Genomic DNA, 13,854 nt, shown 5'->3' on the forward strand with positions numbered 1-13,854 from the left:
CGAGAAGGTGGAGGTGAGTTTTCCTTCCACAGATGCTGGCCCAGGCACCCCAGATGGGACATCCGGACCAGGACCAACCTCCCGAGAGGACAAGGGTGACCCCGACGCCGGAACGCAGGTAATGGCTCACTTTGTGGGGACCACAAAGGAAAAGGGGGGGCAAGTGTAGAGGTACGCCCCGGTGCAGTAGCACCGGGACGGAAGGGGCAGTGCCGCTGCCGGGTGGCGCCGCCCCCTGCAGCCAGGACCAGTGTACTCGTGCGGTCACTGGCCCTGCTGCTGGTTGGCGCCTGCTTCCTGGCCTGGGGTGGCCTGGCGCCACCCCAGGGAGCCGGAAGCAGACCCTCCAATGACGCCGGGTGTGGGAGCAGCGGCGAGCCTTTGCCGCTGATCCCCACGAACAAAAGGAATTGAAATGTGGAGCCAAAGGAGAGCCAATCATGGCTCTCGCTCTGGCGCCCAATGGGAAGCGGCGGCGAGCCAATCCTGGCTCGCCACGTCACGAGCCCCGCCCCGGGCGCTGGTTAGTTCTAACCAGCGCCCGGGGCGGGAAGTGAAGTTCGGCGACGGAGAAGGACAGGAGGAGACAGCCCCGGAACGGAGAGGAGCAGCCGCCGGAAGCCCCGGGAGGCGGCAGCTGTGTGCGCAAGACTGCTACATGCTGCCGCCCACCGGGCGAAGGACACAGTGTCGGGGACAGCCGGCGAAGACGGAAGAAGCCCAGGTGCGGCGGGGTGCAACGCAAAGGAGCTTGCCCCGGCCCCCGCTGCCCCGGTGAAGACTGCAGGAAGCCCGGAGGTGGTGGGAAGCATCCCACCTCCGGCGAAGACGGACCACCCTCGTGGCTGGACCAGGCTTGGTCCAGCGGAAGGCCCTAGGATGGGTAAGTCCACATGCGGGTCCCCTCCCTAGACCACCAGGTGGCAATAGGCCCGTGGGCCCAATTCAGGCACCAGGCCTGCGGGACCATAGTCGGGCTCTAGGCCCATGGGGACCTCAGGTTGGTGGCGTTGGGCATTAGGCCCCTTGTGTGTGTCGGGCATTAGGCCCAGTTGTGCTCTGGGCTTTAGGCCCACATATAGTTGGCCCTCAGGCCCAATTGGTTGCTGGGCACCAGGCCCATCCGTGTTACTGGGCGCGAGGCCCGTCTGTGTCGCTGAGCATCAGGCCCATCTGTGTTGCAGGGCGCGAGGCCCTTGTTGTGTAGGGCTGAGGCCTCTCCGAAGAAGTAACAGGCCTGTATCGACAGGCCGCGAGTTCAGGTATCGCCTCAAGGGTTATTGTGGTATGGCTGGGAGCAGCCAGAGGGAGGTAGGCCCTCGCTAGGTGTTGGTGCAGTGTTGTCTCTTTACATTGTACTGTTTTACTTGACACCGTGTACTGTATGCTGTACTTGGGTTCACCAATTGTGGCCCTGTGCAAATTGTGTCCTTTTCAGGTTGTGTGTGCGTCAAGCCGCAGGTTGCGCGACGCTAGGCCGTGGCATCGGAAGATCCGGCGCTAGGTCGCGGGTTGCGCGGGCGTTAGGCGCCAGGTTGCGTGACGCTAGGCCGTGGCATCGGAAGATCCGGCGCTAGGTCACAGGTTGCACGGGCGTTAGGCGCCAGGTTGCATGACGCTAGGCCGTGGCATCGGAAGATCCGGCGCTAGGCCACAGGTTGCGCGACGCTAGGCTGTGGCATCTAAGGATCCAGCGCTAGGTCGCGAGTTATGTAAGACGGCTTCAGGCCGCAGGGTGCGCGGGCGTTAAGCCGCAGGCGCGTTGGTGTATTGCCCTGCCCTAGGGAGCAGGAGGTTACGTGAGTTCATTTTCAGGTGCCGGTATCCGCATTGGAAGCGTGACGGCGGACCAGTAAACGACTGGTGAGTAGAAATTGTATTGAATCTGTTGTCGTGTTGTTTGTGCTCCTTCCCCTCCCCGGAGCGTTCCCCCCGACCCCCCGCGCCTCCCACACCAGTACAACACTATCCTTCACCTAGTCTGCAGTAGTGTCCTGAGCTCCCTCCAATTGATTCAGAACAGGCTCCAGTTCTTCTGAGTTTTCAGAGCCTGCTTCAGCTATTTTGTCCTCTGGAATCATATTCTCCAATCTTCAACTCCGATCCACTGGCCCTGCTGCTTCATCAGGCCCATCTGTGTTGCAGGGCGCAAGGCCCTTGTTGTGCACAAGGCTCAGACCCTCCTAGGGCTGAGGCCTCTCCGAAGAAGTAACAGGCCTGTATCGACAGGCCGCGAGTTCAGGTATCGCCACAAGGGTTATTGTGGTATGGCTGGGAGCAGTCAGAGGGAGGTAGGCCCTCGCTAGGTGTTGGTGCAGTGTTGTCTCTTTACATTGTACTGTTTTACTTGACACCGTGTACTGTATGCTGTACTTGGGTTCACCAATTGTGGCCCTGTGCAGATTGTGTCCTTTTCAGGTTGTGCGTGCGTCAAGCCGCAGGTTGCGCGACGCTAGGCCGTGGCATCGGAAGATCCGGCGCTAGGTCGCGGGTTGCGTGGGCGTTAGGCGCCAGGTTGCGTGACGCTAGGCCGTGGCATCGGAAGATCCGGCGCTAGGCCACAGGTTGCGCGACGCTAGGCTGTGGCATCTAAGGATCCAGCGCTAGGTCGCGAGTTACGTAAGACGGCTTCAGGCCGCAGGGTGCGCGGGCGTTAAGCCGCAGGCGCGTTGGTGTATTGCCCTGCCCTAGGGAGCAGGAGGTTACGTGAGTTCATTTTCAGGTGCCGGTATCCGCATTGAAAGCGTGACGGCGGACCAGTAAACGACTGGTGAGTAGAAATTGTATTGAATCTGTTGTCGTGTTGTTTGTGCTCCTTCCCCTCCCCGGAGCGTTCCCCCCGACCCCCCGCGCCTCCCACACCAGTACAACACTATCCTTCAGCTAGTCTGCAGTAGTGTCCTGAGCTCCCTCCAATTGATTCAGAACAGGCTCCAGTTCTTCTGAGTTTTCAGAGCCTGCTTCAGCTATTTTGTCCTCTGGAATCATATTCTCCAATCTTCAACTCCGATCCACTGGCCCTGCTGCTGCATCAGGCCCATCTGTGTTGCAGGGCGCAAGGCCCTTGTTGTGCACAAGGCTCAGACCCTCCTAGGGCTGAGGCCTCTCCGAAGAAGTAACAGGCCTGTATCGACAGGCCGCGAGTTCAGGTATCGCCACAAGGGTTATTGTGGTATGGCTGGGAGCAGTCAGAGGGAGGTAGGCCCTCGCTAGGTGTTGGTGCAGTGTTGTCTCTTTACATTGTACTGTTTTACTTGACACCGTGTACTGTATGCTGTACTTGGGTTCACCAATTGTGGCCCTGTGCAGATTGTGTCCTTTTCAGGTTGTGCGTGCGTCAAGCCGCAGGTTGCGCGACGCTAGGCCGTGGCATCGGAAGATCCGGCGCTAGGTCGCGGGTTGCGCGGGCGTTAGGCGCCAGGTTGCGTGACGCTAGGCCGTGGCATCGGAAGATCCGGCGCTAGGCCACAGGTTGCGCGACGCTAGGCTGTGGCATCTAAGGATCCAGCGCTAGGTCGCGAGTTACGTAAGACGGCTTCAGGCCGCAGGGTGCGCGGGCGTTAAGCCGCAGGCGCGTTGGTGTATTGCCCTGCCCTAGGGAGCAGGAGGTTACGTGAGTTCATTTTCAGGTGCCGGTATCCGCATTGAAAGCGTGACGGCGGACCAGTAAACGACTGGTGAGTAGAAATTGTATTGAATCTGTTGTCGTGTTGTTTGTGCTCCTTCCCCTCCCCGGAGCGTTCCCCCCGACCCCCCGCGCCTCCCACACCAGTACAACACTATCCTTCAGCTAGTCTGCAGTAGTGTCCTGAGCTCCCTCCAATTGATTCAGAACAGGCTCCAGTTCTTCTGAGTTTTCAGAGCCTGCTTCAGCTATTTTGTCCTCTGGAATCATATTCTCCAATCTTCAACTCCGATCCAGTTATTTATCTGGGATTATAGTCTACAATTTTCAGCTTCAGTCTGCTCAATCTGGTTATTTCTCTGGAATTATAGTCTTCAATCTTCAGCTTCAGTCTGCTCAATCTGGGTATTTCTCTGGAATTATGTTCTTCAGTCTTCAGCTCCAGTCCAGTCCAGTCCAGTCCAGTCAATCTGGTTATTCTCTGGAATCGTATTCTTTATTGTTCAGCTTCAGTTCACTCAGGAGTGTTATTTAGGCTAGCATACCTCTATATACTGGTTATTTGCACTTCCTCTGTTTAAGCACAAACAATATATAAAATATATGAAAAGGTGAGCCAATACAATATAACTGAACCCAGAAAAGGAGCCAAGTGAGACCATGCCAGACAGAGGTGGGTCCAGAAAAAAATGTCAGGGGGCACCATGATGGGGAGATGGTTATTTTGTGTTACTTGGCCCCAAAACAGGGGGTGTTGCAGTTGCTTCAAAGGTAATGCCATATTCTTATGACGGGGAGAAGGTGATAAAGTGGAGAGGCAAAGGGAGTCAAGAGTGATGGTGCTGGGAAGATAGTGGAGCAGGGAGAGGCAGAGGGTGAGGCAGTGGGTGTCAGGGAGAGATAGTGGAAAACAGAGAAGCTTCTGATGTGAGGCTACTAACGCTTGTGCTGTGAGGCTACTTCATGTGCTCTAACTCCAGCTCAGCTGACAGGAAGAGGAAGTGCAGAGTGCAGACTGGCTGCGTTGCACAGGTTTCCCTAAGTAAGTGGTCCGTGGAGAAAGGAATATTTTAAAAAAAAATGCACTAAAAACAACTGGGAGGGCATGTATCTGCATGCCTCCACCTCTAAATCTGCCCACTGTAGTACAGAGACAGGCGAGATGGGACTTAAGCCCTTGAAAATGCTTACCATGTCCCCTTTTGCCCCAGATACTCCAGGCTGGCCAGTTGGACCCTGCATTGCAAGTTAGAGAATTAGGATATATTTATTACCATCATACAGTGCTATGTAGTAGGTTATCATTATACTCACAAGGTCTCCTTTCTCTCCCCCAAGACCATCTCTACCAGGTGGGCCTGGTAACCCCTGTATAATAGCACAAACAGAATACATAGTGACCAATTAGTAAATCACAATAAATAATATACAATTAACACTAGTATAACCAAAATAAATAAAAAGAATATAAAGCTTTTTACTGCATGACTTATTCAAAATCTTCTAATTTGTTGCTATTAAAAGATGGCTCTACTTTAAGAATTATTTCCTATTCTTCTTACTATCCCTAAAACCTTGGCTGTCAGTTGCCCAAGCCATTTGCATCTCAGGAGGCCCTACTATTTTCCCCTTTGTGTATACCAGCGATATGTCTGTAAACGGTGTCATGTGTCAGCAGTGTAGCACAGCTAATAGCCAATACAGGTTGAGTATCCCTTATCCAAAATGCTCGGGACCGCGCATTTTGGATAAGGGATTTTTTTTTTTTCGGTTTTTGGAATCATTTTTCCCCCATACTTACCTGGTCCCCTGGTGGTGCTCCAATGGTCCCCCGATGTCCACGGTGTCTTAAACATAGAAACATAGAATTTGACGGCAGATAAGAACCACTTGGCCCATCTAGTCTGCCCCTTTTTTAAACATGTTACCTCAAACCATATTTGATCCTTATTTTTTTGTAAGGATATCAATATGCTTATCCCAAGCATGTTTAAATTGTACTACTGTATTTGTGTCTACCACCTCTGATGGTAGGCTATTCCACTTATCTACTACTCTTTATGTGAAGTAATTCTTCCTCACATTTCCCATGAATCTTCCTCCCTCTAGTTTCAGTGCATGTCCTCGTGTTCTGTTGCTCCTCTTCCTGTGAAGAATGTCTCCCGCCTGTACCTTGTTAAAACCCTTGATATATTTGAAAGTTTCTATCATGTCCCCCCTTTCCCTTCTCTGCTCTAAAGTATACATATTAAGATCTTTTAGTCTTTCCTGGTACGTTTTGTGATGTAGGCCATGCACCATTTTAGTTTCTCTTCTTTGTAGTCTCTAATGTATTTATATCCTTCTGGAGATATGGCCTCCAGAACTGAACACAATACTCTAGGTGAGGTCGTACCAATGACCTATACAGTGGCATTATTACTTCTTTCTTTCTGCTGCTGATACCTCTCCCTATGCAACCAAGCATCTGACTAGCCTTCTTCATTGCTTTGTTACATTGCCTACCTGCTTTTAAGTCCCCTGAAATAGTGACACCTAGATCCCTCTCTTCCTCAGTAGTTTCCATTATAGTGCCATTTATACTATATTTAGTCTTTGGATTTCTGAGACCCAAGTGCATGATTTTGCATTTTTTGGCATTAAACTGTAGTTGCCATTCTCTTGACCATTTCTCTAATCTACCTAGATCCTCAATCATTTGTTTTACCCCTCCTGGTGTGTCTACCCTGTTGCATACCTTTGTGTCATCTGCAAAAAGGAACATTTTACCCTCAATTCCATTTGCAATATCACCAATAAAGATATTAAAAAGCACCGGTCCAAGTACAGATCCCTGGGGTACTCCACTTGTAACCTTTCCCTCCTTTGACTGTACTCCGTTTACTACAACTGTCTGTTTTCTGTTCTGCAACCACACTCTTATCCATTCAACTATCTTAGAATCCAATCCCAAGCTTTCAAGTTTATTTAACAGTCTGCGATGTGGGACAGTGTCAAAAGCTTTACTAAAGTCTAGATAAGCTACATCTACAGCCCCACCTTGATCTATTACTTTGGTCACCCAGTCAAAAAAGTCAATAAGATTTGTTTGACATGATCTTCCCCCAGTAAACCCATGCTGTTTTGGATCCTGTAAATTGCTGGTTTTGAGATATTCTACAACTCTTTGTTTTAAGAGTGTTTCCATCAATTACCCTACTACTGATGTAAGGCTCACTGGCTGATAGTTGCTTACCTCTTCCTTGCTTCCACTTTTGTGCAGTGGGACTACATTTGCTGTTTTCCAGTCCTCTGGGATTACTCCAGTAGCTAGTGACTGGTTGAATAATTCTGTTATTGGTTTTACCAGCTCCCCTTTAAGCTCTTTTAGTATCCTTGGATGTATCCCATCTGGCCCCATTGATTTATCCACTTTCAGTTTTGAGAGTTCTGTGAGGACTTTCTCCTCTGTAAATGTACTTGTCTCTCCCTCAGTTTTCTGACTATACTTGCAACTTAACTGTGGCCCCTTCCCCTCTCTTTCAGCAGTGAATACTGAGCAGAAATAATTATTAATATTATCTGCTATTACATTGTCCCCCTCAAGAAAACGTCCACTCTCTGTCTTCAGTCTAATTATTCCACTTTTTGTTTTTCTCCTTTCACTTATATACCTAAAAAAAGTCCCCCCTTTACCCACTAACTGGGCCATTTTCTCTTCAGCCTGTGCTTTTGCACATCTGATTACCTTCTTAGCCTCCTTCTGTCTAACAAGATACACCTCTTTGTCCTCATTCTTCTGCATCTGTTTACATTTCTTAAAGGCCAACTTTTTTGCTTTCACAATACTTGCTACTTCTTTTGCAAACTACAATGGCTTTCTTTTTCTTGTGTTTTTCCTAACTCTTTTGAAACAAAGTTCTGTTGCTTTTAGAATTGCACTTTTTAATTTTTCCCACTTATCCTGCACTCCTTCCAAGTTCTTCCACTCTGCCAAAGAATCCCTTACAGAGTTTCCCATCTCTACAAAATCAGCCTTCCTAAAATCTAACACCTTTGTTTTTGTGTGCGATGAGTCAGTCTCTGTCTTTATTTTGAACCATACTGAGATCCATATGGAGATCCTGTCTTCAGCAGGATCTCCGGTCCCAGGGGTACATAGCACAAGTGCCTGGTCACGCAATGCACCCCTAGGACCGGAGAGGGGTGGAGAGGGGTGAAGCAAAAAAATTCAGAAAAACTATGATTTTTTGAATATTTTAGCTAGATCGCATCGCACGGCATGCATGCAATGTTTGTGCGATGCGATCCAAAAGCAGTACAAAAAGTATGTGCAGCACTCGTGACTGAGGGGGAAAGGAGGGGAGAGAAGGAGGAGATGGAAGAAGAGGGGGCGGAGTGTTGAGGACTGGCAGCGGCACTGGCACAGCACACTGAGAAGAGGGAAGGAAAGGGAGGCGGCGCTGCTGCCTGTTCATCATTTGATTGACAGCTGACAGGTGCAGGGAGCAATGGCTAGGGGGCGGATCCGGACATGACATGTCATCCAGGCATTCACAGACAGCGCTACATGCCTCAGCGCAAGTGTCCGTGAGGAAGAGGGGGCAGGTCGCAGGAGGAGGACAGTGTGTGCGGTGCAGGGAGCTGCTCTGCTTCTCCATACTGCCGCCCGCTGTCAGACAGGCGCTGCGGGCGGCGTGCAGGAGGCAGTGACAGTGAGGGCTGAGGCAGCTTTAGCAGAGCAGGGAGGGAGACGGCGCCTTTTCAGCATGGCGCCTCCCTGCTTTGCAGGAGCTGCTGAGTGGGTAGCGCCGGCCCTGGCTGGACAAGCTGTCCCTGACTTTACTGTGGACACTCTGCTAGTTTGAACTCCTGTCTCACATAAGCTGAATTATTGTACCTGAACTTTTTTTTTGTAGCCCATGAAGGAAGCCATTACAAAGGCTCTGCTTTTTAGCCTGGAATTAAAGCTTACTTTAAAGGTGCCATTGTTTACCTTAAATTTACCTGCTATAACTACCATCATTGTGTCAGCCGCTGTTACAGATAGAATAAATCACCCAATGCAGGAAGCATGAGTTGCAGGACACACTAAAAAGCCATATAGAGCAACATATAGTTTTGATACAACATTTTCTCTGACCTTTATCACTAAACAACGGCAGGATGGATGTGAATGTTCTGTGCCTCTGATAAATGGCAATGGCTCCTTTGGGAGTGGAATGTAATGGCCTCCTTGGTCTGCACCAAGAAAACTGCAAGGAGACTTGGGACTCTGCTCCCTTTAGACCAAAGGGCCATAGCTCTCAAGAAAGTCTTACCAAAGGCTGTTAATATCAAATACAATATCTGGCCAAGAGGAAAACAGGATGACATGTGCCAGCCTAACAGGAATACATTTCCCAGTGTAAGGTCAGACAGAAACATTGCAAAACCACAGGACAAGACCAATACTTAAGAAACCAGGGCAAGAAAACCTGTTCTGTGCATGCATCAGTCAGCTCCATTGTGCAGCTGCTGGGTGCTGGCCAGTAGCAGGAGCTCTCCTTCTTCTGACCAGGCAGCATAGCCAGCGACAAGTCTCCTCCTCCACAAAGGTAGGAGCTGGTGCTGGTGGTATAGTGCAAGGTTGTAGTGGAGGTATTATTATTTCTGTCTGGAATTGATAATTAGGTTGAAAGAAATAATTTTTATACTGGGTCAAAAAACTATATTCACAGACCTTGGCGGAGATGTTGGTGAAATAACTACCCCTACTGTGTACAATTACAGGTACACTTGAACTAACAGCAGGGGCCAAATGTAATAGGGTGTGAGAATCAGAAAGTGAGAGATTTTGAATGCTTTCCCATTTTTTTTAAAAGCAGCAGTCATTTACACTGAGAAACAGTGGCGTAGCTACAGGGGTCGCAGCGGTCGCAGATGCGACCGGGCCCCTGAGCCAGGGGGCCCAACCCCCGCCACTGTCCTGGAAGAGGGAAGGGAACAGAACGCTCCCGTTCCCAGTGCTGCTTTGCGGGCCCGCGTGCGTCGCGCTGACGTCACGCGGCCATACGATGAAACACACAATCCGGAAGTAGAGAAGCCTGGACCGCAAAAGCCGGAAGCAGAGTGGAACGCAGATACCGGAAGTTCGCGGAAACGCACACTGTGTGTGACCTGCTGTTGTGTCCGGGTGAGAGGTGGTGCCGGCTGGTGAGTGTCCCCATAGACAGGGGTGCGGGATAGGGAGGAGCGGGTGACATAGATACACAGTGTCTCTATGTGACGCCCGGAGCTGCTGCTGCTGCTGGTGGGGACACGGCGCCTCCTGGCCTTACACGTGTGCTGCTGTGGGGCTGAGGCTGAGGGGGGACATCATAACTATATATCCCAATACAGCGACCGGGGCCCTGTCCCACCCTCAGCCATAGGCTTGTTACCAGCAGCGTGTGGCCCCTGTGGCACAGTATTATTCCTCTAATATAGCAGTTATTATGGTGTAGATGGGCATCAGCACTGGGCTCTATACTGATAAATATGAGTATATATCAGCCTTGTATATAATTGGTGATGTGTACTACACCAGTGTGAGAATATAAGAGGGATATACCCACAGTACATATTGCTGTATACAGTGTATGTGCTACATAATATACCCGGGGTATAGAAATTAGAAATCTATTATCTAAAATCTGTGGCAGGGCATGCTGGGACGTGTAGATTTTGTTGTATGTAGGGGGGCCCCAAGCTGACCTTTCGCACCAGGGCCCATGAACCCTTAGCTACGCCCCTGCTGAGAAACAAGGTTGATTTGGCATGTAGTTGATTGACGCTTTAAAAAAATGGGGCCCTTTTTCAAGGTCTCACAAAATGGCCCCAGAACTTTGATCAATGTATTCGAGAGTTTCAATGTCTGGCACATAGGCGTGCGCAGGGGGGGTGCCGGGGGTGCACAGGCACCTCCTAATGACAGGACCTTGCTGCACGATTGCAGCAAGGTCCTACATCACAGAATATAATTTTTTTTTCCGGGAGCCGGCTGCCTGTAGGGGGAGCTGAAGTGCACAGACAGCTCCTCTCAGGCCTTACTGAAACAGTGCTGGACGAGTGGCCGGGTGAGGAGTGAGGAGAGGACTTCCTGGTGAATGTGCTGCAGGTAAGCTGGAACAGGGGGATTGTATGTGATATGAGGCTATGACTTTGTTTTAGAGGGGAAGGGGGAAGGTATATTGGTCTTTAATAATGCTGGCTGCTTTTTTGTTATGAAGGAAAAATGGGGAAAGGGGGAGGGGATGGGGGCCAGGTGCACAGGACTGATTTGCTAGCAGGTAAGAAGGTTAAACTCCAGTCAACATGTGAGTGAGTAAATTATGTTATAATCTCGTTGTGGAGGTGCTCCCGGGGAGTATGGTAAGTACAATTGGAAACGGGTTGATATTCAAGGGAGAATATCAGGAAAGAAACTCCCGGGTGGGGCACTGCCTTCTATAATATAAACGTATCAGTCTAAAATATCAACTTTATTAATACTAAAATTGATCCTGTTATTAGATCAAGACACGAACATGAGACGAGGACATACAGATAACATGAATAGAAAAAAATTGAGAAAAGATCGTGAAAATATGATATCTGGGTCTGAAAATGGGCTAAATGCCTCTGTTCAATATGGCTGTAATATCAGTGTATTCCTGTAAAGGATTATTTCAGACTAAGCACGTCTTCAATTAACCATATTGGTTATCATAAGCACATATCTAATAAATGCGTAACAAATGGCACACTGTCTGGCAGTACAACTTATTGTTATCTTAATTACTTTCTAATGGTCGAAAACTGTGTATAATCTCACTCTAATTGGACTGCAAGATCCAAGAGAAATTGAGAATTGTGGTGAAGTACCTGGGTTGAAAATGCTCGCCTAGTGGCTGACTAGGCGAGCATTTTCAACCCAGGTACTTCACCACAATTCTCAATTTCTCTTGGATCTTGCAGTCCAATTAGAGTGAGATTATACACAGTTTTCGACCATTAGAAAGTAATTAAGATAACAATAAGTTGTACTGCCAGACAGTGTGCCATTTGTTACGCATTTATTAGATATGTGCTTATGATAACCAATATGGTTAATTGAAGACGTGCTTAGTCTGAAATAATCCTTTACAGGAATACACTGATATTACAGCCATATTGAACAGAGGCATTTAGCCCATTTTCAGACCCAGATATCATATTTTCACGATCTTTTCTCAATTTTTTTCTATTCATGTTATCTGTATGTCCTCGTCTCATGTTCGTGTCTTGATCCAATAACAGGATCAATTTTAGTATTAATAAAGTTGATATTTTAGACTGATACGTTTATATTATAGAAGGCAGTGCCCCACCCGGGAGTTTCTTTCCTGATATTCTCCCTTGAATATCAACCCGTTTCCAATTGCTTTTTTGTTATGTCATAAAGGTGTGTGTTTATCAGCTTGTAAGTATAATATGTGTGCATAGGGGGGCTGTGTATATGTGCACTACGTGTGTGGGAGGGGACTCTGTGTACTGTGTGTGTATGTGGGTGTGCAAAGGCTGTGCATATGTATACTATGTGTGGGGGGGCTCTGTATGTATGTATGTATGTGTGTGTATACTATGGGCCTTATTCAGATGCACTCGGCTGCATGGGGGGGAGGCGGAGATGGGCGGGGGGGCGCCGGTCTGCCCCATTACCATATGGGAACGCCCAGCGTTCCATGGGCGTTTCTCATGGTAATGAGGCAGTGACGCGGGTGTGTGGGGCGGGTAGCTGACATCACCGAATGTCAGCTGCCCACCCAGATCCACGCCAGCGTGCACACAAATGTAAGTAAATTAAAAGTCACTTATATAGGCGTGCACACTAAACATCATTCGATGGTCGGTGACCATCGAATGATGTGGGCGGACACCCGAGCAATGCGAATGGATGTTTATGCATAACATCCATTCGCTGCTGTGCGGGCTAAGCCGCACTTTGCTGGGGGGGGGGGCGGGCGTTCGCCGGGCGGGGTTTGATGGACTCGCAAGGCTGCGAATTCGCAGCCTTGCGAATCAACCTGAATAACTCCCTATGTGTGGGGGCGGGCATTTGCCCCTGGGTACTTGGGGTACAAGTGTGGTGCACCCCCTAATAAAACGGGCTGCGCACGCCTATGGTCTGGCACATGATTGCTAGCTAGCACTGTAAGGTTGCCAGATCATCCCCTTCATAAGGGACACATAAATAACACAGATCATGTGGCTGTCTGACTTCAAGTCTCCATTTCACTTGGGTTTAATCAGCCATAGAACCTGAAAATGTATATACAGTATATGTTCCTTATTAAAGGGATGATCTGGCAACTGCAGCTAGCAGTGACACATATAAGAGTACTGTTTGAAACTACCCAATGGGATGAACTGTAGTTAGTTGTAGGAGGATATACTGTATCTTACAGAAAAGCTGCATTGAGACATCTGGGAATCAGTAATCCTTATAATATTTGGGCTAGCTGCTTACAACTGAAGTGTAATGAAAGACTGCTACATAATATGCCCCAAAGCATTAACAAAAATGTCCAAAATAAATGCACAACAACTTTACTTCAATCAACCTACGTCTTTTCCCATAAGTCCAGGTGGTCCAGTTTGTCCCTGTGGTCCTGGTGGCCCTTAAAATAAAAAAGTGTCATTATGTAGATAATCATTACAATGACTATCAAAGGGAACATACTAAATCCCATCTCTTCCCAGTTATGTTCCACTGGGTTCTCTCCCCTGGGACCCCAGCATTCATTCTGTTTAGTAGTACTTACTCTACATGCACTTACAGAACTGCGGCCTCTGTTAATCACCTTTGGATCTGCTTTCCTCTATCTACATAGCAGTAGACATCCACCAGAGCAGCTGTAAGTCTTTCCATCAGAATTGCTCTGCTTCTACAGAGACATATGATTTGCACCAGGAATGATCTGCCCAGGACCCTGCATGCTAGATGCAGTGTTGGAGGACTGGGGTAAGATCCTTCACCATAGTACTATCACTGAGCAGAAGGAATTAAGGCTGGGGACCGATGTTGCAGCTCTGCGCATGCGCATATTTACGCATATGCTGGGCCACTGTACGAATGACTAGCACAGTCACTGAGGCGTTTGTATGGGTAGGGGAGGGAGGGGGTGGGCTGGGAACACAGGCGGGTCAGCTTATGTCACATGGGGTTAAGACACTTGTTAAGTGATGAGCGAACGCTGCTTAACGAGCGG

The 13,854-nt window shown here is 48.9% G+C and overlaps 1 protein-coding gene across 4 annotated transcripts in view; it reads right to left on the reverse strand.

The window, feature by feature from the left end:
- Positions 1-13,854, reverse strand: part of EMID1 (EMI domain containing 1) — a 94,258-nt gene that overhangs the window by 35,010 nt on the left and 45,394 nt on the right. For all 4 annotated transcript variants that reach the window (XM_083145501.1, XM_083145507.1, XM_083145515.1 and 1 more), the window contains exons 11-13: positions 13,211-13,263; positions 4,940-4,993; positions 4,817-4,861 (exon numbers count right to left, since the gene is read on the reverse strand). In XM_083145501.1, the coding sequence (XP_083001627.1) occupies positions 4,817-4,861; positions 4,940-4,993; positions 13,211-13,263 (152 nt within the window). The remainder of the gene's footprint in view (positions 1-4,816; positions 4,862-4,939; positions 4,994-13,210; positions 13,264-13,854) is intronic.

Source organism: Crinia signifera, chromosome 1, assembly GCF_055691185.1.
Source record: "Crinia signifera chromosome 1, ASM5569118v1, whole genome shotgun sequence".
NCBI lineage: Eukaryota > Metazoa > Chordata > Amphibia > Anura > Myobatrachidae > Crinia > Crinia signifera.